The 24492-nt window shown below is 41.7% G+C and overlaps 1 protein-coding gene across 1 annotated transcript in view; it reads left to right on the top strand.

The window, feature by feature from the left end:
• The window catches only part of LOC102776204 (F-actin-uncapping protein LRRC16A-like), a 76937-nt gene that overhangs the window by 38842 nt on the left and 13603 nt on the right, over positions 1–24492 (top strand). Inside the window, exons 7-25 of the mRNA XM_087848013.1 lie at positions 792–862; positions 1128–1201; positions 1364–1439; positions 5398–5486; positions 6443–6537; positions 7422–7508; positions 8829–8932; positions 10185–10262; positions 10737–10813; positions 12419–12523; positions 12818–12887; positions 14208–14289; positions 14383–14482; positions 14811–14865; positions 16658–16830; positions 18215–18283; positions 23757–23850; positions 24026–24124; positions 24352–24480. Coding sequence (XP_087704139.1) covers positions 792–862; positions 1128–1201; positions 1364–1439; positions 5398–5486; positions 6443–6537; positions 7422–7508; positions 8829–8932; positions 10185–10262; positions 10737–10813; positions 12419–12523; positions 12818–12887; positions 14208–14289; positions 14383–14482; positions 14811–14865; positions 16658–16830; positions 18215–18283; positions 23757–23850; positions 24026–24124; positions 24352–24480 — 1727 coding nt within the window. The remainder of the gene's footprint in view (positions 1–791; positions 863–1127; positions 1202–1363; positions 1440–5397; positions 5487–6442; positions 6538–7421; positions 7509–8828; positions 8933–10184; positions 10263–10736; positions 10814–12418; positions 12524–12817; positions 12888–14207; positions 14290–14382; positions 14483–14810; positions 14866–16657; positions 16831–18214; positions 18284–23756; positions 23851–24025; positions 24125–24351; positions 24481–24492) is intronic.

Here is a 24492-nt window from a genome sequence, read left to right as displayed (position 1 = left end):
AACAGTGTGCAGTGTGTCCTTAAAAACTGAGTAAACTGGAAAAGTGGAAGACAAAAGAAGTAGCAATGTAATTTCCTTAGGAAAAAAGGAAGATATCCCCCCAAAAAACTTAACACAGGATTTGACAGATTTATCTGGCTCTTTAGATGATCTATCTGCTGTTCACTGAAGCCTCATCATCTCTTAGTGGAAGGTTGGATATCAAGAAGCCATTCTTAAGGAAGGAAAACTGTGAGAAAAAGCTGAGATATGCAAAATTGCACAAGAACTGGACTAAAAATCTGTGGCAACAGGTCTGTTTGAGTGATTTAGGGTTAAATCATCCTCAGTGTGTCGTTCAGGAGAGAGGTACAACAGAGTGTGTCTACAGGAATCTGTAAAACATGTTATGTTTTAGTGTTTTGGGGATGCATTTCAACAAGTGGTGTTGGAGATCTGGTCAAAAATTGTTGGATTCATGAACACAGAAATGTGTCATCTGATTTCTATCCGTCATGTAATGCTATCTGGAAAGCATCTAAATGTATTTCCATGAATGTTTTCACAGATTTCAATAAATCAATATCAATATATCTACATTACATTTTCTTAACAAAAGTAGGACATGAAGAATGGCTCAAGACTTTTCCAAACGGCTCTCTCTATATATTCTAAATGATGAATTGCTGCTGTAGTAAGTTTACATGGTCTGAGCAATGTTGCAAATAATCATGTTTTCAAAATCCTCCTTTCACATGTCTACTTTGTTCTGTTTTCTCTTTTCATATTTGATGGTCTCCGTCTCTGTGTAGGTGGGTTTTCTCAGATGTACCGATGTGTTTGTGACTGGTTGGGGATGCCTTACAGAGAAGAGGTGCAGTGGGTAAGCATTGTTTATATTCTTTTGTGCAGTTGCACAGATCACATTGACAGATTCTGCTTCATCTAAGCCTCACCGCTGTAGGCTGGATCCATAAACATGCAACAACTTTTGATAAGGCCCAACAGCACTGACACATATATACAGCCTTATTTCTTGACGCCTTTGTGCTCTTGCTCTTTTTCTCCTACATGAAACAAATCTTTTACTCTCCCAGTGCAATTGTTTTGTTTCTAGAGTCAAGATTAATTACTCGTTTCCTTTCCAGGATGTAGACACTATATATTTAACGCAAGACACCAGAGAACTTAATTTGCAGGACTTCAGTCATCTGGAGAACAGGTGAGTGCCGGCAAAGATCTTTAAATATTACCACCAGTGCGATTTAAAAACTACCATCAAAGTCATCACTGAGTCTGAGATGGTATTGATGAGAGAGATAAAAAAAAGATTTCATGGCTGCTCTGACTTTTTCTCTTCTGCATTTGTCCTCCTCCTCCTCAGGGATCTGGTAGCTATAATAGCAGTCCTGGAGTTTAACCAGTGGTTCACCAAGGTCTCTACTAAGGATTACAAGCTGGTTAGTACTTCTCATATTTGAAAATCTGACCAACACTATGCAAGCTAAAGTCTGAGCACTTCAAAGAAGATTTAATATTCAGTTCTTTGTTAACGCTGTTTTAAGAGCTCTGTGGTCATGTCAGAGGATGTAGTTTGCTGCTCATCACCAAGCATATTAACAAAGGTAGATCTTATAGCAGCGCTAGTCTCTTCCATTCTCATTCCTTTAGTTTGTATATGAATGTAGCTTATATCTTCATTGTGCTGGATAAAAGGTATGCGCTGTTAGTGTTTTCCCACAGAACAGCCAGATTTAATCCTATCCCAGGTGTAAGTAGGTAAGAAAGCCGCCCTGCTGTATTTCTTTGGTTGGGTAAACCTGCTTCTCGCCGCCTCGCCTCATTGCTGCAACTGCGGTACGTTAGTTTCTGCTTTGTATGAGACGGTATTTGTCGGTAAGGCTTAGAGTTTGCCTCCATTCGTGATTTATGTCTCAAGTGATAACAGAAAGCGGCTAATTAGAGCAAAAGATGGAGATTTATTCTGTTTTATTGTGGGTCTAAAACTGTGTTGAGAGTGTTATCATGTCACGTTTGGCATATTTTAAATTATGCTAAAGAGCAGAGCTGATTTTCTTTACTATTTTGTGAAAGTTAAAAAAGGGGCACCTAACACTGTTGTTGCATCACATAGATTTCAGTTGTGTAATGTCTGTTTCTTTCTATATTGCATATTTCGACTTTTCCTTCTCTTTGTAAATACACTCTAATGTAAGCAGCTTTTCCTCTACTTTTTGCTTATGGTATGTAGGGGTGTATGCACAGAATATTTTCCCCTTTGTTTCCTCCATCTCCCCCACCACTCTGTTGACTGACGATCAGCCCAATGTTTTCGTGTGATAAGACTCCTAATCCGTACTAGACAAAGGGGCTCAATGTCTTAGGCTGTTGCCCCCCTGCAGCACTCCATTACCAACTCTGCGTCCCGAGGCTTCGCTCAGTCTCACCAATTACCACACGCAGCTTCCTCAGTCCGGGCAATTATCTCACGCTTCCGTCATGGACAATTTCTTTCGTGCTGAATTTTAAAATCCAGTCCCTTGTGATGCCGTGTTTAAACTTGGGCACAAACTTGGGCAGGTACATGTGCTGTCTAATGTTTGCCCTTCTGTTTGAGATTAGTGTGTGGTGCGTAAGGCTTTTGTCTTAGTGCTATTCAATTGTGTGTGCTGCTTGAGTGTTGTTGTTTTTTTGGCAGTGTTTGAATTGTATTCTGTGGCTTTACAACTCAGTCCTCTTTGAGTGCTTTAAGGGGAAAAAAATCCTCTTTTCCCAATGTTTGCATATTTGTATAGAGATACTGGGGAAGCTGGAGAAACAAGAGCTGCAAGGATGTGATCTGGAGCGTGATTATCTCTGAATCCCGTTCCAATGGAAATAATAGGAAGTCTGACAGAACAATAAGAGAGGAAGAGAGTGTGAGAGAAGGCGATGACAGCCAGCAGAGCAGTGGGACACAAACATGAAGGTCGGGGGGAAAGGTCAGCGGACAAAGTGAAAGTGAGAAATGCCAGATGAGTAAGGAAATGAGGCAGAAAGCATCACAAGGAGTAATCGTGTTTAACAATTACACCAGAAGAGGGGAACTAAACATTTTAACTTGTGAAAGTAGACAGAACGAGGCCAGTTGATGCACAAAAAGTTCAACGAGAGGTTGACACTCAAACTGGTCTGCTTTGTGTTTAACGTTGAGCCGTAGCGTTACTTTAAGAAATATCCTGTGGATCACCGAGAACAAAAACAGTTGATAAGGGGATGTAAAACATTAAATCCACGCGCCTCAGGCCTTAAACTTCAGTCTTGCATGTCTATCGTATAGATAAGGATAAGCAATATCAGTGCAGCAGACTGAGTAATAAAACAAGTACAGACACAAACACTCACAGGCAGCAGGCTATCGCAGTGAGGGATTTCGCTGCTCATCCTCAGTTCATTCAGGCTGTTTGTCTAGTGGTCTAATCAAGATGCTGAGCCCAGCAATGAGAGAGGAGTAGAGGAGAGGATGGCAGAGGGATAACCCTTTAATGAAGCCATGATAGCGCGGTGTGCATGCGTGCACGCACATGTGTGAAAGCGTGGGATAATATAGCAGAGTGTAGGGTCAGAGCACCACAGCGTGACAAGGTTGTTATTTAATGAGTGGTTAATGGTACAATACACATGCTGACAGTGTCGCCCTGCTGTCCCCAACAGTGTTATTGTGGCTGCTGTGGAAAAGACAAGACTTCTTTGTGTGCCCTCTGCCTCTCTGCTCTCTCCCCTGTTTTTCTCCATTTCATCCATCACTACCCTGGTATCGCTCTTTTTAAAAAAAATATCATGTGTCATCCCACGGTGGCCTCCATCCTTCTTATTCTTTTCTTTAACACTCATAGTTTCGATGAGTAAACATGTGAACAACAGCCCCTTTCTTCCGAGTTTTCCTGATACTGTCTCCTTCTCTTTCCATCATCACTCTCTCCTTTCTCTCCTCCACACTCTAGAGACCCACGTTGGACAATACAGGCACTGTTTTGGCCACACTAACAGAAACAGCCACTCACTGAAGAAATGTCAGCTACTGTGATTAATAACAACATACTGGCCCTGCTATCGTAACGAAAGTTTTTGCGTTTTTCAGTGCAGATTATTGGAAGATATATCTGTAGCAATGCTAACTGAATATGTCTGGTGCATGATTTGTGTGTGTATGTATGACGCAGCACACAGTGAAGTGGGTCAGTGAGCATCTAGGTAGGGCACGAGCATTCAGCTGTTGAATCTTTAATTTTGTCTAAATATGAGTGCTTTTCGTCCCTCTGTTGTGTCTCCTGTGGTGTTCAGACCACAGAAGCGAGAACTATTTTTCTCCCTCTTAAGGTGTCCAGAGTCTGAACTCCCCAGTCTCTCCCTTGTCATGCCTAAATGGTCTTTAAGTAGAAGAATTCACTTGTATACTGTTGGGTTTTAATTAGCATAAATAGACTGCTTTCTGGAGAGAGCAGTTAAGAACAAGAACACTTGCAAAAGTACATTTCTTTGTTGTTCCTGTGACCTTCAGTATCGAAGGTTTGCTGTTCCAGATAAATCATGTCCTAAGCCTTGGAGCTTGTTCAGTTAATTTGTATATTTTTATGCTGTGAAAAATTTCACTTTAGTTAATCTGTGAGCGAGAACCTACTGCACAGCTTTGAGTGTGACTCTAAATACAGAGCATCATTTTCTGTCCGTTCACACTTTTCGTGTGCAACATTCACAAATCTTTAGGAAAGAATATATTATTCTTATTATTATGCTAAAAAAATTGGAAATGGGCAGTTTCCAAGATGTTTCAAGATCACCTTTAATCTTCAACACAGCCTGAACTCTTATAGAGAAGATTTCCTGTAATTTCTTTAAGTCAGCGGTCTCCAACCTTTTTTGCGCCACGGACCGGTTTATGCCCGACAATATTTTCATGGACCGGCCTTTAAGGTGTCGCGGATAAATACAACAAAATAAAACTAGTACCGGTACCGAAAAAAATAAAATTTATTCATAACACACGTGAAAAGACCCAGGAAAACCGAGTAAACGATAACAAAATAACGCTGAAAAACGATAAAAACCCTGAAAACCATACATTTCACACCTGAGCCTCAACTCTCGCGGCCCGGTACCAAACGACTCACGGTCCGAGGCCCGGGGGTTGGGGACCGCTGCTTTAAGTCGTCTTCAGAAATGGTTCTTTAGGCTTCTTGAGGGACATTCAAAGCTCTTCTTCTTCTTGGATGTTTGCTGCCTTTTGTTCTGTTCTCTGTCAAGATGATCCTCCATACAGTCTGCAGAGATGATGATTTGAACCAAAATTGTACTAACACTTAAAAACATAATGAAATGTGAGGCTCAAGACTTTTGCACAGCTGTTACCAAAATGCTCTGACATATGTTCGTCTTCAGTCTGCAGATGTGTGTGAGCAGATCCTTCGGGTGGTGTCTCGATCCAGTCGACTGGAGGAGTTGGTCCTGGACAATGCAGGACTCAAAACGTAAGAAAATCCGAAATATTAAAGACATTTTTAAATGTCAAAGACAATTAAAAGGTAGCTAAGACAGTACACATATGTAATCATTAGCGCAATTTCAAATCTCAGAACTCCAAGGTCGCTTAATAACGGATTAAAATGAGTTTAATGAATTGAAAATATAGGGAGAATTATGATGTGACTCTCTAATTTCGAAAGATTTTTAGTTTTTTTTGCTATTGAGTGAACAAATTTTGAGGAAAACTATTTATTTTGAAAATCCAAGGTTTGCATCCAGAATGAATACAGCTAAAAATGCTACCTTACATTATGGGAGGTGATTTATCCTTTTCAACCTACCCTTTTAATCTCTTAGTCAAAAGTGTCTGTGCTATATGGAAGTGCAATATTAAATCTGAGGAGTGACCTTTTATATTGACAGGTCGGACATTACTTGGGTCAGATTTATGATTTAGTGTAATTTAGTTTTATACCTGCTTGATATCATAGTAATAAAGCCCATTTTTAATGAGTGTCACAGCAAGAGAAAACTGTTAATGTGTTTGAAGCATTGTCATGCACCGACTCAGTATTTTCAGATTCAAACCTATGGGAAGACCGAGACCTACATACGGAAAACTGCAGCAACATTGCAGAGGGTACCGGGATGTTAATTTGATTTAGCTTCCGTCAGATGTGTGAAGGAAATGGCTGTGCATCACATTACTGGATCCAGTTTTGTTAATCTGTTTAGTGTTGAAATGGGAGCTTTGCCGTGCTGTTCTAGTATTCGCTTCTTTAAAAATATTGGATAGCTTTTTTAGCAGTCCCAATCTAATATTTCAGTTCACTTTCTGTAAGCTTTTCTTTCCTGCTACTGTAAAAGCAACATCAAAGGCGCTGAAGCATTCTGAAGGTCTTTGTTTGGTGCTTACGTTGTTTATAGACCTGTAATGAATACATCCTTTCACAATCTACAGCGATTTTGCCCAGAAGCTAGCTGCTGCTCTGGCCCACAACCCCAGCTCAGGACTCACCACTATTAATCTTGCCAACAACCCACTGGAGGACAGAGGTATAGATGCTCAGATCTAGTTTAATGTATTTCTCTGTGATCTTCTTCTTTCTCCTCTCTAAAGGCTGTGTTTCACCTCTGCTCTGTAATATTAAAATACAATTTTCACAGGTTATAAATGGTTACAGCATTCTTTTAAATATAGTAATATATGACGTAATTGCATTGGCTCTGGCATTGGAATCAGGAGGCGGGGAAGCTGTACAGTTCGAATTGAGAAGACTAGAAATGGCAAACAAATCCAAACGGATAGAAAACAAATAAAACGACATGCAGGTAGAGTGAAAGGACAGCTCTATAGTACAAACACCACAGCCTGACACAGCCAGAGTAAGTGATCATACAGACGGTTTATGTTCCATTGTGATTGTGCAGTTAGTGCAACATTTTAATATTTCATCAGCTCTGTCCTAAGGCCTCTCAGTTTATCCAGGACACATGAATTAAAGATGCATTCCACCAAATATTCATACAGACGCTTGTAAACATGCAACAGATGTCTGGGGCTCACCAGTCTCTAGTTTATTTGTCATCATGTAAAATTTATTACAAATATTTGGTGAATATGCCCTTCATAGACATATATATGTATATAAACTTATCATTTCATACAATTACTGTGTATGACATTAACTAAAATACCTGAGTATTAGTTACTGTGACTGATTTTTCCCATACTATACCTTAAAATAAATAATAATATTTAAAATAAAAGGTGGCTCATTCTCATAACTGTAACTATATTGTCATATAAACTAAGCAGTTGTTTGTTTGTTTTTTTATTGCAATGTGGTGTAATGCTTTATTTTTCAGGTAACAAATACCCAAGCATTCATGGACAGTTAAGATAGACCTGTGTTGAATAAATTCTTCTCTCGTTGCAGGTGTTTCCTCCCTGGGTGCTCAGTTTGCCAAACTCCGTTTGGGGCTCAAACATTTAAACTTTTCCAAAACCTCACTCTCACCCAAAGGTATGTGCTGTTTTCCCTTGGTGTTTGCATCTGTAGAGTTGTTGAAATGTTAAAGCGATTCGTGGATCCACTTGCGAGATTGTAGCAAAAGTAACAGATTGGTTAAAAGGACATATGATACAAATATCGTGCTGTAATCACTTGTTTTTCTTTCTGTTTTTGCATAAGTGAAAGATGCAGTTAATTTCCTCCACTAATGTCATCACACCCACTGTTGGGATGCTAATGAGACTTAATTATCACACTATTAACACTATTATAGAGAGATGCATGGAAAGGGAAGAAATTGTAAACAGTGTTCATGTTTTCATTTGCATAAATGCTATTCTCTAAACCACTTTCCCCTTCAGTCTGTAGACCAAAGTCCTTCCTTTAATAAATAGTGCCAAGAGGCTGATTGTATTTAAGGCTATTTATTTCTTGGTTATCATCCAAAATAAACTATTCAGCGCCGTGCTGGTCTATAGGAATTCATTGTAAACCTGCTTTTTTTCAGGCAATCAATAAAAAGCTATCATATTCCACATGCTGAGTTAGTAAGGCTGCTTAAACTGAGCTCTGCCTTGCTGAAGGTTCAATCCATAACTTGTGACTCCATGCCAAGAGCAAAAGCTGCAGATTGGGGACATTTACTCTCTTTTTTTGTTTGTTTGGGTTTTTTAAAACAGCTTTGCTGCAGCACATAATTCAGCAATTTGCTCATTTGATTTTTTGATTGTCCTTTTTCTTACTCTCATTTGTCTTTAATCTCATTCTTTTTCATCTCTTCATCAAAGCATTTATTTGACAGTCACGCCTTGATTTACAGGCTGACACAGTCAGTCAGGACTTCATAGTATTAAAGTGTCAGAGTACCATGTCAGCCATGCGATGTGATGTGACACAGGTCAGTGGTTGCGTGCGCAGTGTGTCAATAATAAGCTGTGGAAATGCATGCAGGCGTGCATAGACGTGCATGCCACATGCATTTTAACTCTGGCAAACACACACTGGTTGCATAAAGATTAGTTTTTGTGGGGCTTTTTCAGTATATTTATTGCAAGATATCTTTTTCAATATATTTATTAAGTAATATCGTCTTTACTGTGTTTATTTTGATAGGTTTTTATTGGAATTGTGGATTGCATTTACAGAACTGCGTGGAGGCCTACTTGTTTTGTTTTCCATGCACTCACTCGACGTTCTGAGCCCGTTCTTTCCGGTCTTCTCCCACTGCTCATTTCCTGCCATTTCCTTCAATATACTGTCAAAACATCAAGTGGAGATTTGAGAGCTGTGATAACACTGACAGTGCTTGTTTTGTGTGTGTTTGTGTTATAGGGGTGAATAGCCTTTGCCAGTCACTGAGTGCCAACCCGTCCATCCCCAGCAGCCTAGTCCATCTGGACCTCTCAGGGAACATGCTCCGAGGAGACGACATGCAGGTACTGAACATAAACTGTGGCCGTATGGGGAAAAAATTGTCAGTTTTGTGTAAATCATTTATCTTTGATTTTTTTTCATTCATGAAATAAATATTAATAGTTTATTAGAAATTTAAAGAAAATTTCATTAGTGTCTGAAGGGGCATTAATTTGCTTAATTAACCAGAGTAGAGCAGTCTTCATCAGTTTGGATCCCTACCCCAACTTGTCTGCAAACACCTGCAAACTCCACTACAACCAGAAAGGAAACCATTTACCTTCAAAGTAAAAGCAGTGCACTTTTGAAATGTGTTTGTTGCACAACAAGGCACAGGTTTTACTATACTTCCAGTTTGTGTAGCAGTCTTTCAAATGTCTGTGCAGCTTGGGAGGTAAATGATGAGTATTTGCAGACAAGTTGGCAGCTTCCATGAACCAAAGCAATCACAGTGAGGTTCTCGATTGAGTTCAGTTTGCGACTGCCAGCCACCTTAAGCAACCACTTGCTAACCGATCAGGAAATGCACACTTTTCCATAACAACGGTGGTTTTCAGGGGGTCACTGACTGAGTTCTTAGTTAAAAGTAAAGACAAACACATACGCATTATTTAAATGTGTTGCAGCACTGACAGATGAGAAAGGAATAGTTTAGTATTTCTTGCATTCTTGCTTGGATTTGATTACAAACGTAGTTTAAAAATCAGCGATTAAATATCTGGTGCTAATAAAATTCACAATTCCTCTGTTCATGTCAGTGTTAATGTGTTAAGTTGCAGTGTTGTAACAGTTATTGCTTCTGGTCAATGTTCCTGTGTGCTCGTGGGTGTCAGTGCTAAAGCTGGAGTCGAGCGGTGTACAGAGCAAAGGCATTGCGAATAGAAAATTAGTTTTCTGTCTCGCAACTCTTTCTTCAACATGGGTTTGCAATAATAGGGTCAGAAGTGGGATTGATGCTTAGCCTGAAAATTGGATAGAGCGAGATCCAGATTCTCGAATGAGCTATAGAGCAGAACTTTTGGCATCTGGATACTGGCACTAAAGCAAGTTGAGCGGGCCAGTGATGCAAATTTTCCGTCCCACCCTGTTGGCTGCAGTGCACTGCAGCTCATCACTTAGTGATCGAGAGGACAAGTGAAACTCTGCCACATTCCTTCAAATCCAACAAAAATGGGTTGAAATCAGATTTATGAACGCTCTGCATCCACCAGCAGACACATAAATACGGTGACACTCTGTTCCCACACTAGGTTGTTCTTATGCTTTATTTTTTAGCACTTCTACCACTTCCTCGGCCAGCCAAACAGCCTGGCAACCCTTGACCTCTCCAACACTGATTGCTTATTGGACCAGGTGAGTGAGTCAAAATGAAACTGGACAACGGAGCTAAATAGATAAATGGTTATAAAGATGTCTGCTTCATTATTATACCGTAGTGATTCGCATTTTTGGTAAACAGACCACACAAACCTGCAGAGTTACTTTCTGCAAACGAGCAACGTTTAATTAGAGTGAAATACTCGCTATTAATGTCTGTGTTTCAGGCAGCGTAACCCACTCAGTCTGTGTTGCTGTTGAGTATATGTAAAGTGGTGTAATACTGTATGCGAAGTATTGATGTGGGTCTAAGAGCCAAACACAGTTTATTGATTAGTTTGAGGTGTAGCCAGCTGTCATCCAAAGAAATTATTGATTCTCTTGCAAGTCATATTTTTTCTCTCTCATGTACCAATAAATCTAAATACATTCATGCATCTCAAAAACAGAGTTGGAAGCTGCAATAAAAACTATTGCAAGTGATTGATCTTTTTATTGTGTGTGTTCCAGGTTTGCTCAGCACTGCTGCGGGGCTCAGTTGAACACCTCTCTGTTCTCAACGTGTCAAAGAGCGTCTTCCCTCACAGGTAAAAAATAAAAAAATACAAATCTGGGTTTTACTAACTCAGATGAGGAGGAAGTCATTTCTAATGTACTGTATTCTGTATTAGATGGTCTGTCGTTGAAGAGCAAATGTGTATGATTTTACGAAAGTACTGCACATGCTACAACTGAAGGTGTATAAACAAATGCCCAATAGACCAAAACTTCAATGTTCTTTAGTTTCATTTTTAATGATGGTTTTTAATCACAGCTTTACAGCATCAGCACCATTGTTGTCCCTAACCTGTAAAAGGCTGATGGGACATTGCTGTAACCCTGCCGGGTGGGCAGACAACATGGACAGCCAAGTTTGTGAATGCAAGTAGATTTTGGATTTTGAAATTCATAACTTAGAGGTGCATCTATTAAAACTCTTGGAAAAGTTCAGGTCAAGTTTCCTCTGAAGAGCTTTTGAATGTGATAACTCCAGAAGGAGGTAAAGTAGGGTTTTCAGATTGATGAAATTGGTGAAACTACCAGGAGGCTGAGGATAACACTCAGTTGTTTGTTTTTTGTTATTACTAACAATGAGTATTACTGATTGTATTTATTTTGGGGTTAACTTTGTGTGTTATGGTTAGCTCTGTTTCCTCATACAAGAAGCTTTCTGGTTGGATGTAGCTGGTTCTGTGTGGAGTTGGATCCACGTTTCTGCCTCTTCCTGCTGTCAGTGTTTGTTAGCCCTGGGACTGCTTCTTATTCAATATAAACCCCCTATGACTGTCTGTGCATGGATGTGCAGTGGATGGGTGGACTAAATTATGTTTTGTTCCAGTTGAAACTGGTGGCATGTGTGTAGTTTTTTAACAGCTGCATCTTTTTGTGAAATAATAATGAGGTAATCATGATTAACTTGCTTGGGTAGAAAATATACAGGAGGATAGTGATTTTTGTCTTGCTTGATGTGATAGTGGAAGATGAGCTTTGACCTGGAAGAGTCTCTCATTGCTGTTAATACAGCACCCACTGAGGCTAATGTTTGATTCTCCTTTCTGTCTTTATGTATAGGAGTACTGGCTGAATCGGTCTTTTATTTATAAGGGTCTGTATGTTGATGTGTGACACCTGCTGGTAGTCAAGTGTCATCACATCTATGTGAGTTCAAATTCTGTGAATTGGCACTTGATTGTTGAGATTTTGTGACTGGCAGATGGGTGAGTGTCTCAAAGGAGTCGAGGACTTTATCAAAAGAAGAGGTGGAGGGTGGAGGGGAGTGAGGATTGGGTAAGCAGAGTAAGGTAAAGAGGACCTGACTATAGCATGTGGAAGAAGATGGAGGCTAGTGAAGTGTAAGGAAGAGCTGAGCAACTAAGCACTTCCAACTAAGAGTTGCAGTATATGTGGGACCCATCTGTGCTGCTTGATTGGTAGAGCTACAACTCCTTATCTGAAACAACAGATAAAGTGGGTCATGAGATTTTAGAGTAGTACACTCTTAATGTTTTCATGAATGTCTTCTGCATTACTGATCCTTTTGATGGTACCACAAAAAAGCGAGGAAACAAGCTTGTAAACTTAGTGAAATTCTATCCGATGTTGACTCTATGTAGTGTCGTTATTTCATCCTTATTCTCTTTTTGTTTCTGTAGGAAAGGCAAAGACGTGCCCCCGTCCTTCAAGCATTTCTTCAGTAGTGCCGCATCTCTCACCTCCATCAACGTGTCAGGAACCAAGCTGCCACCAGAGGCTGTGAAGTGAGACGGCGATTCATTCACTTTTAATGTGTCTGAGGGCGTCCTTCCAAATTCTCAGTGCCCATTTTGAAGCATAGATACCATTTAAATGCCGCTTGTCTCGTCAGCCCTACAATGACTACATTGAGTTTATTGTTTTCACTGAAAGTAGTATTGCATGAATTATATAAAAAATACAGAATTTGAATGAAGGCCTTCTGGTCTTACTTTCTCCTTACTTTTAAAATTATCTAATTTTTCATGTTTTGAATTATAAATATGTATTTTTAACTGGAAATAATGTCATTACTGTAGAGCACTCCTACTTGGTCTGGCCAGTAACCCAAGTGTGAAGGATGTCTCTCTAGACCTCAGCTGCTGTGAGGTAAGACGCAGAGAGTGAAGTGCGTGCAGGGCAAGTAGCACATTTGCAAAAATAATATATTTATTATTTAAATAGACATTTATTTACTAACCAATGAGACAAGTCATATTTAGCTGTAGTTTTGTTTCTGTAAGTGTGCTTCCAAGCTATCATTTAAGAGTGCTTTTTTTAATACTACTAAAAAAAAGCACAAAAAGATGATACTCGTCCAATGCAATCGGCTTTTTAGGATCCACTCAAAAACCATTTGACAGGCTAGTGATGCTGCAAAGAGGCTGCATAATGGAGTACTTGGCAGACAACAGGGAGGGATAAAAGGCGGAGAGAGGAACAGTGAGAGGGAAGGGTGAAGTTTGAGTTGGGGATTTGGGATGTGGGGTCAGTTTCCAGCTGTAGTTGTTCTGCCGTAACTCTCAAACACACACATCAGCCTTCACCTTCCCCTGCTCAAAAAACAGAAAAGACAGCTGTCTGCAGATTTATCCTGATCGCTAAAGATAACTAATAACAAATTATCCAGGAAATCTGAATCCAGATCCCCACAGAAACCTTCCCAAAGCAAAGCTTTTTTGGGGGGAAATGACGCAAGCGTCCCTTTTCGATGCCTTAATGAACCGTTTGGTGGGGGCGGACAGAATCTGTTGTCTGAGTGCGATCGCAGCATGCAAAATAAGGACTCCCCGCTGAGTGTGTTGCATGTGCAAATGCGTGTCTTTGATAAGTGAGTGTGTGGCCAGAAGAATGCTCATTAAGCATCTGTGTGTTTTGTTGTTGGTAATCGCTGGCTTGCTTTTGACATGCTGTTCTCTCCCTCTAATGCTTCTGTAAGCTTGGCCATTGTGTAAGTACTAATGTGCTCACTCTTAATAATCAACACGTCATTCTTCCTTTTTTCATGTGCACGTTTGGCTTTTTTTTTCTCCTGCTGATCTCATGCTTAGTGGAGCTTTTTTCCCCTCAACATTTTGCATTAATTAAAAGCTACAGTTGCTCTGAATGATCTGTGCAGCTATTTTAAACAATGTGCATTAAGTCATAGTAAATTGGATGTACGTTACTTGAAATAATCCTATGCAGATGTTTTGCATTTTGTAATAAAGGGAATTTTAGGAGGTGCACAGAAGCTTATATTTTTGTTGTGTACTTGAATATATAGTTGAATGTTTTATGAAGCATTCAATCCTTTGTGGAAGTACTGTGACCTTTTGTGTTCATATTTTCCAGTCACTGTGCAGGATTTGTTTGTGAAATTTCTCATTTCAGCAGATGCTCGGCAGTAAAATGAACATATTACCACAGTTTGTTTTCCTGTGCTTTCAGCTGCGGTCTGGAGGATCTCAGATCCTTGAAGGTTGTATTGCTGAGATCCCAAACATCTCCAGCCTGGATATCTCTGACAACGGTGAGATGCTGGTGATCATGCTTATTGTAATCTGTATTTACTAATCTCAAAGCAGAGGTGTATTACAGTACAACATATACCTTTTATTTTCAGGATTAGACTCAGAGTTGTCCACTCTGCTTGTTTGGTTGGCCAAGAACCGGTCCATCAGACACCTCTCTCTGGGCAAGAACTTCAACAACATCAAATCCAAGTAAGGATGCAGCAAAGGAGGAGATGGTGTTGAGCTGTTGTGCACAGCTTGGAGCTTGCGCTGAAGTCAAAGGGAAGGCCGGGATTGAGTTTTGCTCTATATCCTGACTTGATTCTGGGAATAAAACATTACAAACAATCAAGAAATTAGGCAAGGGTTGAGTTTAAATTGAAGTCTGGCTTTTCCTCTTAGCAACTGTTTGTCTACTAATTAGTATGCTGTGAAGGTGAACAACCAGATATGTAAAAGGTTTGACACAATGTCACTAGCCTGAAGAAGTAATTTTAAATTATTTTTTGTTTGTATACTTTTTCTTCTGTCTACTTAGAAATCTCGCTCCAGTGTTGGACAGCTTGGTTCACCTGATTCAGGAGGAGGAGTCGGTGAGTTTTTCCATTTCTCTCTCTGTGTGGTCAGCAACCATGTGACAGCATCTTAAATACAGATATCATAGAAAGGCAGCCAGGGGCTAGAGCAAGTCCCTGAATCTCCACCAGCTGCGCTCCAGCTGACCACTGACCTCACCAGTGGACGGTTATGTTGAATGTTTTGCTACACTGATCAATCAAGACACAGTTCCACATGGAAATTATGCAAGTTGGTCTCAAATTTTTAACCCTTGTCATTGCACACTGCAGATTTTCAACTGGTCATGCAAACTCAGTATAAATATGTCATTAAAATAATTTGTATGGTAAATATCCAACAACTGCCTAGCTTAACTTGGCATTATGGGTACAAAATTGGGGAAATCCCTGTTTTAATCAACATAGTTCACCAATTTATTGATGAACTATTGCTATGAAGCCACTATTTGCATCTCTTAGGCTTCAGTCGCCCAGTCCTTTTTTCCCTTTTTGTTTTTCAAGCGTAGAAAGGGATGCCACTAGTAATTACTTTTGTAAGCACAGCATACTGATACTGTAATTATATACTTCCCTTTGCCTGCACTTATTGGTGTACTTGCATCTTAATTGTGTCCTGCTTTCTTTTGTGATCAGAGAACATGTTTAAGCCAGTTTTTATTTGCGGAAACGCAGAGATTTCAATCTTGTTTCGTATTTACAGAAGTTAAGCAAGACTTTTCTTCCATGGCTATTCCAGTATAAACTTCTCTATTTATATTTTTTGTTTGTATTAAATGTTTTTAGTGAAACACGAGCGGATGAAGGCTGTAATTAATTCTGTGCTTCCCCAGAGAAGCTCTAATCAAGTAATCCTCTGCTTGAATAACCATGTTGACACTGGCCTTTCACACGGTCATCACCACACACACACACTGCAATTTATAGTCATTATCTCTAAATTTATCCCATGAATATGCCTTCTGAGTTTTATTAAAAGGAAATCCTCCATGTCAGAACAAACTGCCTTAGCTGTGCCGCCCCGTTCGCTTTGTGAGCCCATTAACTGTTAGTTTGCTCTGTTTAAAGCTCTCTATATTTAGAGCTCGTTCCCAACACAGGAAACCATGAGACATGTTAATTTCGTTGCCAAGATCAGTTATTAAAAGAAATAATGAAACCTTTCCCATCCAACAATAGGTCTCTTGTATGTGTGTTGTTGTTCATGGAATGAGCATGCGTGCAGGCCTTGACGTGACTACAGCTGGATATTTATTTATAAACTCAATAAAATTGAATTCAAAGAAAGGGTATCCAGTACACTTCTTAGTTACTATTTTTACAGGATATGCACTCTACATTTATTATTTTGAAAGTTGAGATAAGCTGAAACTGTAGGGATTAAATGAAGTTTGCAGAATTCAAATCTGTTTCATTTTTCTTGTTTATGAAAAAACCTGAGAGTTTTATCAAGTTTCTGTCATGTCCAAAGATCATAGGGTGGGCCAATGGAAACATTATTAATTAAACTGTAATAAAGTGATGCGAATTATTTATTGTAACAGTGACTAAGCTCTGGAATGCAGGTCGAGGTTGAAACAGGTCAAAATCACTAAAATCAAAGGAGTTCCTTTTGAATGCTTTCCAGCAATGCCAAAACATATCAAATACTACTTGAGGGCCACACATGTTGACATGTTTACTGTCCTGTATTAGTGATTTTGAATGCATTTCTCCCTTTATATTCATAATATGTACCCACTCTAATCACCTTTACCCTCTCTTGTCCCCACACACACCTTTTGTCCCTGTTAAATCCTGCCCTTCCCAGCCCCTCACCTCTCTGTCTCTAGCAGACTCCAGGCTCAAGAGTGATCTCACCATCGTTCTCAATGCTTTGGGCAGCAACTCCACGCTCACAAGGCTTGACATCAGTGGGAATGCAATGGGTGACATGGGGGCCAAAATGCTGGCTAAGGCGTTACAGATCAACTCCAAACTCAGGTAGCTGTGCAGGGCTCAAAGCTTTAAAACTGCTTGTTTCATAAGCTGAGGGGCTTCTAAGAGTTCCAGTATAAAAGCAAACAAACTGTGATTTATGCAAAACTTGTTTAGTAGCATCTAATAATAAAGATATGGAGCTGGATATAGATCCACATTAACCCTAGAAGACTAATGTGCAGTTTTGTAACACGATCAGTAACATGATATACCCGATGAAACATATGTACTTTTCTCTTATTCCTCCTTATTCAGGATCTCATAAAATAAATAAAGGTATCATGGGGGTACCATATAAAAAGGCTCTAAATTTAGTGGAAAATTAGGGAATTATTAACAACAAAATTCCTTAAAAAACTGAAAAGTACGGAGTCCCTCTGATGACATGGTCCAAACAATAAACAAATTGTGGCCACAAAATACTACTTCGTCCCATCGAAATAGTATAACATGCCCACGAAATACTATTTTGAGGGCACGAAATGGGTATAACGTGGCAACGAATTACGCATTTGTGGCAACGAAATAGATAACGTGCGCACATCATATTGATACAATTCCTGGACAGCTGTGTAGCATAAGATTAGGCTACACCTATACACCATGGACAGAGACAGTATGAATGAGTTTTAGCATTTCCACAAATTAGCATTTCGTGGGCACGTTATACCTATTTCATGCCCTCGAAATAGTGTTTTGTGGGCATGTTATACCCATTTTGTGCCCACGAAGTAGCATTTTGTGGCCACAATTTATTTATTTTTTGGACCATGTCATGTCAAGGGCTCCGTAGAAAAGGACAATGGAATTGGGAATGTCCTCACTTCTAGGGCCACCCATTCCTGGCACATGTAAAACTTGGGGGCACGATCTCCCTGCATCAATGACATTTTGTCATGGAGGAAAAATGACCAAATGACTATAATTTATTTATTTATTTATTTTTTTGACTACATGAATTCCCCTGGAAATAACCACAAAGTGGTATTTATTCATCGCGTGGGTGAAAATCACCTGACATTGGTGTTCTAGGATTAATAAACCTGTGTAATTACTGCTGTATTAATAATGCAGTAACTAAAATAGGCTACACTATTTACAAAGCCCTATATACAAATTATTGTACAGTTATTTGTATTCAACAGTCCATATCTTATACTATTGTGTATTGTTTTGACACAGATTTTGCCACTGTGCAGTTAAATATTCAAACCACTATTTTATCGCCCTTTTCTTTTTTTTCCCCCTTTTTTTCTTTATTAAATCCCTACAAATGTTCTTTAATGTCTATGGGTAATCAGAAGATAGCAAGTAAAATCTTGTAAATTATCTTTGAGAATTAATGGCTTCCTCTGTTCGCGTCATACTGTGTGCTTGTTTTGAGCAGGACTGTGATCTGGGATAAGAACAACACCAGCCCTCAGGGTCTGCAGGATGTAGCAGCCGCTCTGGAAAAGTAAGTAATGCCGTCCATGCTTGTATATGTGAGTGCGTGGTTTAGTGTTGTCTATTCAAAATTAAATCTTTAAATGTATAGTGCTTCTATAATGCCTTTTTTTCTTTCTGTTTTTACACCGTGCATGCTTTTGTGTATAACATTAAAACTGCTGAAGGAACGGATGTGTAGTTAGCTTTTGCAGCCCAGATGGTGTTTTTTCTTTGTGCAGAGCAGAAGGAAAGTCTGAGGTTTGTTTAGACAGGAAGAAAAGATAAGAGGAAGGAAGGCGCAGAGAGGAGAGACTGACACACGCAGGGAATACTACAGAGACACAATGACATGAAAGTGTGCTGAGGGAAAGAAAGCGTGATACATTAAGACACAAAAAAGTAGAAGTCAAAGCCAGACAAATCAGATTTTGTTTACCGTGCCTTCTGATTGTGGATCTGGATGTTTGTGCGTGTGAATAATTTTGCTTCTGGGATGTGTAGGTTCATCCACCTCTTTCCTCTTTTTCATCTCCTCTCTCTTTGTCATATTCTCCCAGCAGCACATATCTTCATTTCCCCTCCGAGTCTCTGTGTTGTATTATTGAAAAAACAATTTCTTGTTTCTGATCTCCGTTCGGTTCAGCAGTGCAGCATCGCGTGTCTTTGTTTCCTTTGCTCAATTCACCATTTTCCTCCTGTGTACCATGCATTCTTTAAAGTTTTTTTTCTCCAGATATTCAATACTGCAACATAACAGACAGATGGAGTATTCAAAGTCTCCCACAATCCCCAGCATATAAAAGCTATCCACGGGTCTCAGTGATTTATAGAAATTGTTCAGAGTAGATCTGTCTGGTCAAGACGTGAGGAAGGAGAGCACACATAACAATCTGAATGAATAACAATCATTCATTCAGCCTTTGAGGTTAAAAATTATTCTAATCCCTTTGCTTTACCTTCATATCACAACAGGTTTATACACTACCAGTCAAAAGTTTAGCCACACTTTCTCATTCAATGGTTTTCTTTTATTTTCATGACTGTTTACATTGTAGATTCTCACTGAAGGCATGAAAACAATGAATTAACACATATAGAATTATGTAGTAAACAAAAAAGTGAGAAATAACTCAAAATGTGTTATATTTTAGATTCTTCAAAATATCCATCCTTTGCGTTGTTTACTGCCTTGTACACTCTTGGCATTAGGGCTGTGCGATATGACCAAAATCTCATATCCGGATATAAAACATCTATCGTCCGAAAACGATATAAATCACAAAAAATTTAATATCTTCTGTAAATTCTGTGAATCTCGGGTAGGTGAAGTGTTTCCAGCTGGGCGTCGTGTATCTGGAGTCGAGTGTTTTAACTGATGCATGAAACCACACATTTTTAGACATAAGTTGTAACGCCTGTCGTTTTCTTTGTGAGTATTTATTACACAGCGTGCTGCGGGGAAAAGCCTGTTCTAACGTTTGAGTCTAAGGTTTATTTTTTAGCACCTGACGGCTCTTTTTTTGCTTCTCATCCATCAATAATACTTTTTCATGTGATTCCGTTTATTTTGAAAAGTCTCAACAGGATCTTGAGCTTTATTGTGAAAGGTTTACGTGGAACATGCCATGGTTTTACCGTCGTTGTTGCTAACGACAACCCATAAAAACAGGCGCTTGTCCGTCCGTAGTGTGGTTATATAGAATATAAGAGAAAGAGAGAACTTTAGGAAATTAATATAGCCACTACAGTGACCATCAAAACGATGAAAAAATATTGCCGTAAACAGTTTATTTTGCGGGTGCATTGTGTGCCGGGTGGCGGCCAGGAGCGGAGGCCCTGGCGGACTGACCCCCGGCTGCCAAGACTGGCAATAGGGACATGGAATGTCACCTCTCTGGTGGGGAAGGAGCCTGAGTTAGTGCGTGAGGTTGAGAGGTACCGGCTAGATATAGTCGGGCTCACCTCTACGCACGGCTTGGGCTCTGGAACCAGTCTCCTGGAGAGGGGCTGGACTCTGTCTCAGTCTGGAGTTGCCCCTGGTGAGAGGCGGCGGGCTGGGGTGGGTATTCTAATATCCCCTCGGCTTGCTGCCGGTACGTTGGGGTTTTTCCCGGTGGACGAGAGGGTTTGTTCCCTGCGCCTTAGGGTCGGGGAACGGGTCCTGACTGTCATCTGCGCTTATGCGCCGAGTGGCAGTTCGGAGTACCCAGCCTTCTTAGAGTCCCTGGGGGGGGGTGCTGGAAGGTGCTCCACCTGGAGACTCTGTTGTCCTGCTGGGAGACTTCAATGCTCACGTGGGTAACGACAGCGAGACCTGGAGGGGCGTGATTGGGAGGAACGGCCTCCCTGATCTGAACCCGAGCGGTGCTTTGTTATTGGACTTCTGTGCTAATCACAGTTTGGCCATAACGAACACCTTGTTCGAACATAAGAGTGTCCATAAGTGCACGTGGCACCAGGACGCTCTAGGCCGTAGGTCGATGATCGATTTTGTAATCGTATCACCAGACCTGCGACCATATGTTCTGGACACTCGGGTAAAGAGAGGGGCTGAGCTGTCAACTGATCACCACCTGGTGGTGAGTTGGATCAGGTGGCGGGGGAGGACGCTGGACAGACCTGGTGCACCTAAACGCGTAGTGAGGGTGTGCTGGGAACGACTAGCAGAGGCCCCAGTCCGCGAGATCTTCAACGCACACCTCCGGCAGAGCTTCAACAGCATTCCGAGGGAGGCGGGGGACATTGAGTCCGAATGGACCATGTTCAGCGCCTCCATTGCCGAAGCTGCTGCATTGAGCTGCGGCCGCAAGGTGGTTGGTGCCTGCCGTGGTGGTAATCCCCGAACCAAATGGTGGACACCAGAGGTGAAGGGAGCCACCAGGCTGAAGAAGGAGTACTATCGGGCTTGGTTAGCCTGTGGGACTCCGGAGGCAGCCAACAGGTATCGACAGGCCAAGCGGAATGTGGCTCGGGCAGTGGCTGAAGCAAAAACTTGGGTGTGGGAGGAGTTCGGAAAGGCCATGGAAAAAGACTTTCGGACTGCCTCGAAGAGGTTCTGGCAAACCGTCAGGCGTCTCAGGAGGGGAAAGCGGTGCTCTACCTGCACTGTGTATAGTGCTGGCGGAGCGCTGCTGACGTCGACTGAGAAAATTGTCAGGCGGTGGAAGGAATACTTCGAGGACCTCCTTAATCCCACTGACGCGTCTTCCAAGGAGGAAGCAGAGTCTGGGGATGAGGGGAATGACCCGCCAATTTCTGGGGGCGAGGTCACTGAGGCAGTTAAACAACTCCTTGGTGGCAGAGCCCCTGGTGTTGATGAGGTCCGCCCCGAGTTCCTGAAGGCTCTGGACGTTGTAGGGCTGTCCTGGCTGACACGCCTCTGCAATGTTGCGTGGAGATCAGGGGCAGTACCCGTGGATTGGCAGACCGGGGTGGTGGTCCCCATCTTTAAGAAGGGGGACCGGAGGGTGTGTTCCAACTACAGGGGGATCACACTCCTCAGCCTCCCCGGGAAAGTCTATGCCAGGGTGCTGGAAAGGAGAGTTCGTCCGCTAGTCGAACCTCTGATGCAGGAGGAACAATGCGGTTTTCGTCCTGGTCGCGGAACACTGGACCAGCTCTTCATCCTCTCGAGGATAATTGAGGGTGCATGGGAGTTTGCCCAACCAGTCTACATGTGTTTTGTGGACTTGGAGAAGGCATTCGACCGTGTCCCTCGGGGTGTCCTGTGGGAGGTGTTGCGGGAGTATGGGGTGTCTGGCCCATTGCTACGGGCCATTCGATCCCTATACAACCGTTGCAAGAGCTTGGTTCGCATTGCCGGCAATAAGTCGGACTCGTTCCCGGTGGGTGATGGGCTCCGCCAGGGCTGCCCTTTGTCACCGGTTCTGTTCATAATTTTTATGGACAGGATTTCTAGGCGCAGCCAAGTGGCGGAGGGCTTTCGCTTTGGTGGCCTCAGGATCTCATCTCTGATTTTTGCGGATGATGTGGTTCTGTTGGCTTCATCGGGTGAGGGCCTCCAGCTCGCACTGGAGCGGTTCGCAGCCGAGTGTGAAGCAGCGGGAATGAGGATCAGCACCTCCAAATCTGAGGCCATGGTTCTCAGCCGGAAAAGGGTGGAGTGCCCACTCCGGGTCGGGGATGAGGTCCTGCCCCAAGTGGAGGAGTTCAAGTATCTCGGGGTCTTGTTCGCGAGTGATGGGAGAAGGGAGCCGGAGATCGACAGACGGATTGGGGCTGCAGCTGCAGTAATGCAGACGCTGCACCGGTCCGTCGTGGTGAAGAGGGAGCTGAGTGTAAAAGCGAAGCTCTCAATTTACCGGTCGATCTACGTCCCTACCCTCACCTATGGCCACGAGCTGTGGGTAGTGACCGAAAGGACGAGATCGCGGATACAAGCGGCGGAAATGAGCTTCCTCCGAAGGGTGGCTGGCATCTCCCTTAGAGATAGGGTGAGAAGTGCGGCCATCCGGGAGGGGCTCAGAGTAGAGCCGCTGCTTCTCCACATCGAAAGGAGCCAGCTGAGGTGGTTTGGGCATCTGGTAAGGATGCCCCCTGGGCGCCTCCTGGGTGAGGTGTTCCAGGCATGTCCCACCGGGAGGAGGCCCCGGGGCAGACCCAGGACACGCTGGAGAGATTATATCTCTCGGCTGGCCTGGGAACGCCTTGGTGTTCCCCCGGATGAGCTGGAGGAGGTGGCTGGGGAGAGGGAGGTCTGGGCCTCTTTGCTTAGGCTGCTGCCCCCGCGACCCGGCCCCGGATAAAGCGGATGAAGATGGATGGATGGAGTTTATTTTGCGACACCACGAAACAAACGATAGCATAAAATGAAACGATAGACGTTTTTGTATCGTCATCCGATATATATCGTTATATCGAACAGCCCTACTTGGCATTTTGTCGATGAGCTTCATGAGGTCGTCATCTGAAATGGTCCAGAAGCAGTTCCCAGAGATGCTGAGCACTTGTTGGCCCTTTTGCCTTTACTGCAGTCCATCTCATCCCAAACCATCTCGATTGGGATTAAATCAGGTGACTGTGGAGGCCAGGCCATGAACCCTGGCACCACTTAGAGAAGGCCAAGGGTTTGCAGCACTGTCAACAAAGCAAAGGGTGGCTACTTTGAGGAATCTAAAATATAAGACATATTTAGAGTTATTTATTATTTTTTTCTTTGCTACATAATTCCATATATCTTGATTTATATATTTCTTGTCTTCAGTTTGTATCTACAATGTAGAATTGTAGTACTGTATATGTGCTTTTTTTGTCTTTGTTTTTCTGCCTTACATGTCTGCCCCGTCATCTCTCCAATCTTAATGTGAATGTAAATAATGTGTGTGATTCTCACTTAGAGATCAGTGACCTACCCAGGAGTACCAGTTTAATCCAATAATGTTTCACTGCTACAATGCACAATGTGTCTCTAAATACATCACTTTGCTTCTTCTTCATTTTGTTTTTCGTCTGTTTTAAAAAAAAAAAAAAAAATCCATTAGGAACTTCACCATTCGTTTCATGCCCCTCCCCATCATCGATGCCTCCCAGGCTCTAAAGGCGAGCCCTGAGAAAACTGAGGATGCCTTACTAAAGGTACATGAAGAACTCCCTCTGGTTCCCGTCTTTTAGAGACTTTTAGTCTTTAAAACATGCTGACTGCAATGGCATCAGTGAAGAAAAACATACTGAATAAACTGACACTGATTTTAATTTTAATCTTTTATTTTACGTGTACTGTCATGACATCAGCTTTGTTTTTGCTCCATAGATTGAAACGTATTTGTACAGGAACCACGAAACGAGAAAATATCTTCAGGAACAGGCTTATCGGCTTCAGCAGGGCATCGTAACCACAACCACACAGCAGGTGAGTGAGTGAATGGAGACGGCGATTATTGCGACCCCAAGAAACTTAAACTCTTCTGCTGTGAACTTGAGTTACTATTTAATATTAAATATGTTGGTGTAGTGATATAACACTGAGTGTCTTTGCCCCAAGTTATACTAAATTGAGTCTGGAAACTCCTCTTTTGAGCATTTTACATGTTGTATGACACACAAAAACAGTCATTGCTTGTTGTTTTTGTTTTCCAGATGATTGACAGGATTTGTGTTAAAGTCCAGGACCACCTGAACTCTCTGAGGAACTCTGAGACGGACGTCATCTTGGAGGATGTCAGGTCAGCGGAGAGCCTCATCAAAGATGCCAGGAATTCAAAAACGGTGAGGAGACAG

The sequence above is a fragment of the Neolamprologus brichardi genome, chromosome 11 (genome assembly GCF_056152115.1).
Source record: "Neolamprologus brichardi isolate AB-2024 chromosome 11, ASM5615211v1, whole genome shotgun sequence".
NCBI lineage: Eukaryota > Metazoa > Chordata > Actinopteri > Cichliformes > Cichlidae > Neolamprologus > Neolamprologus brichardi.
The sequence above is the reverse complement of the archived record's forward strand: the minus strand, read 5'-3'. Positions and strand labels throughout refer to the sequence as shown.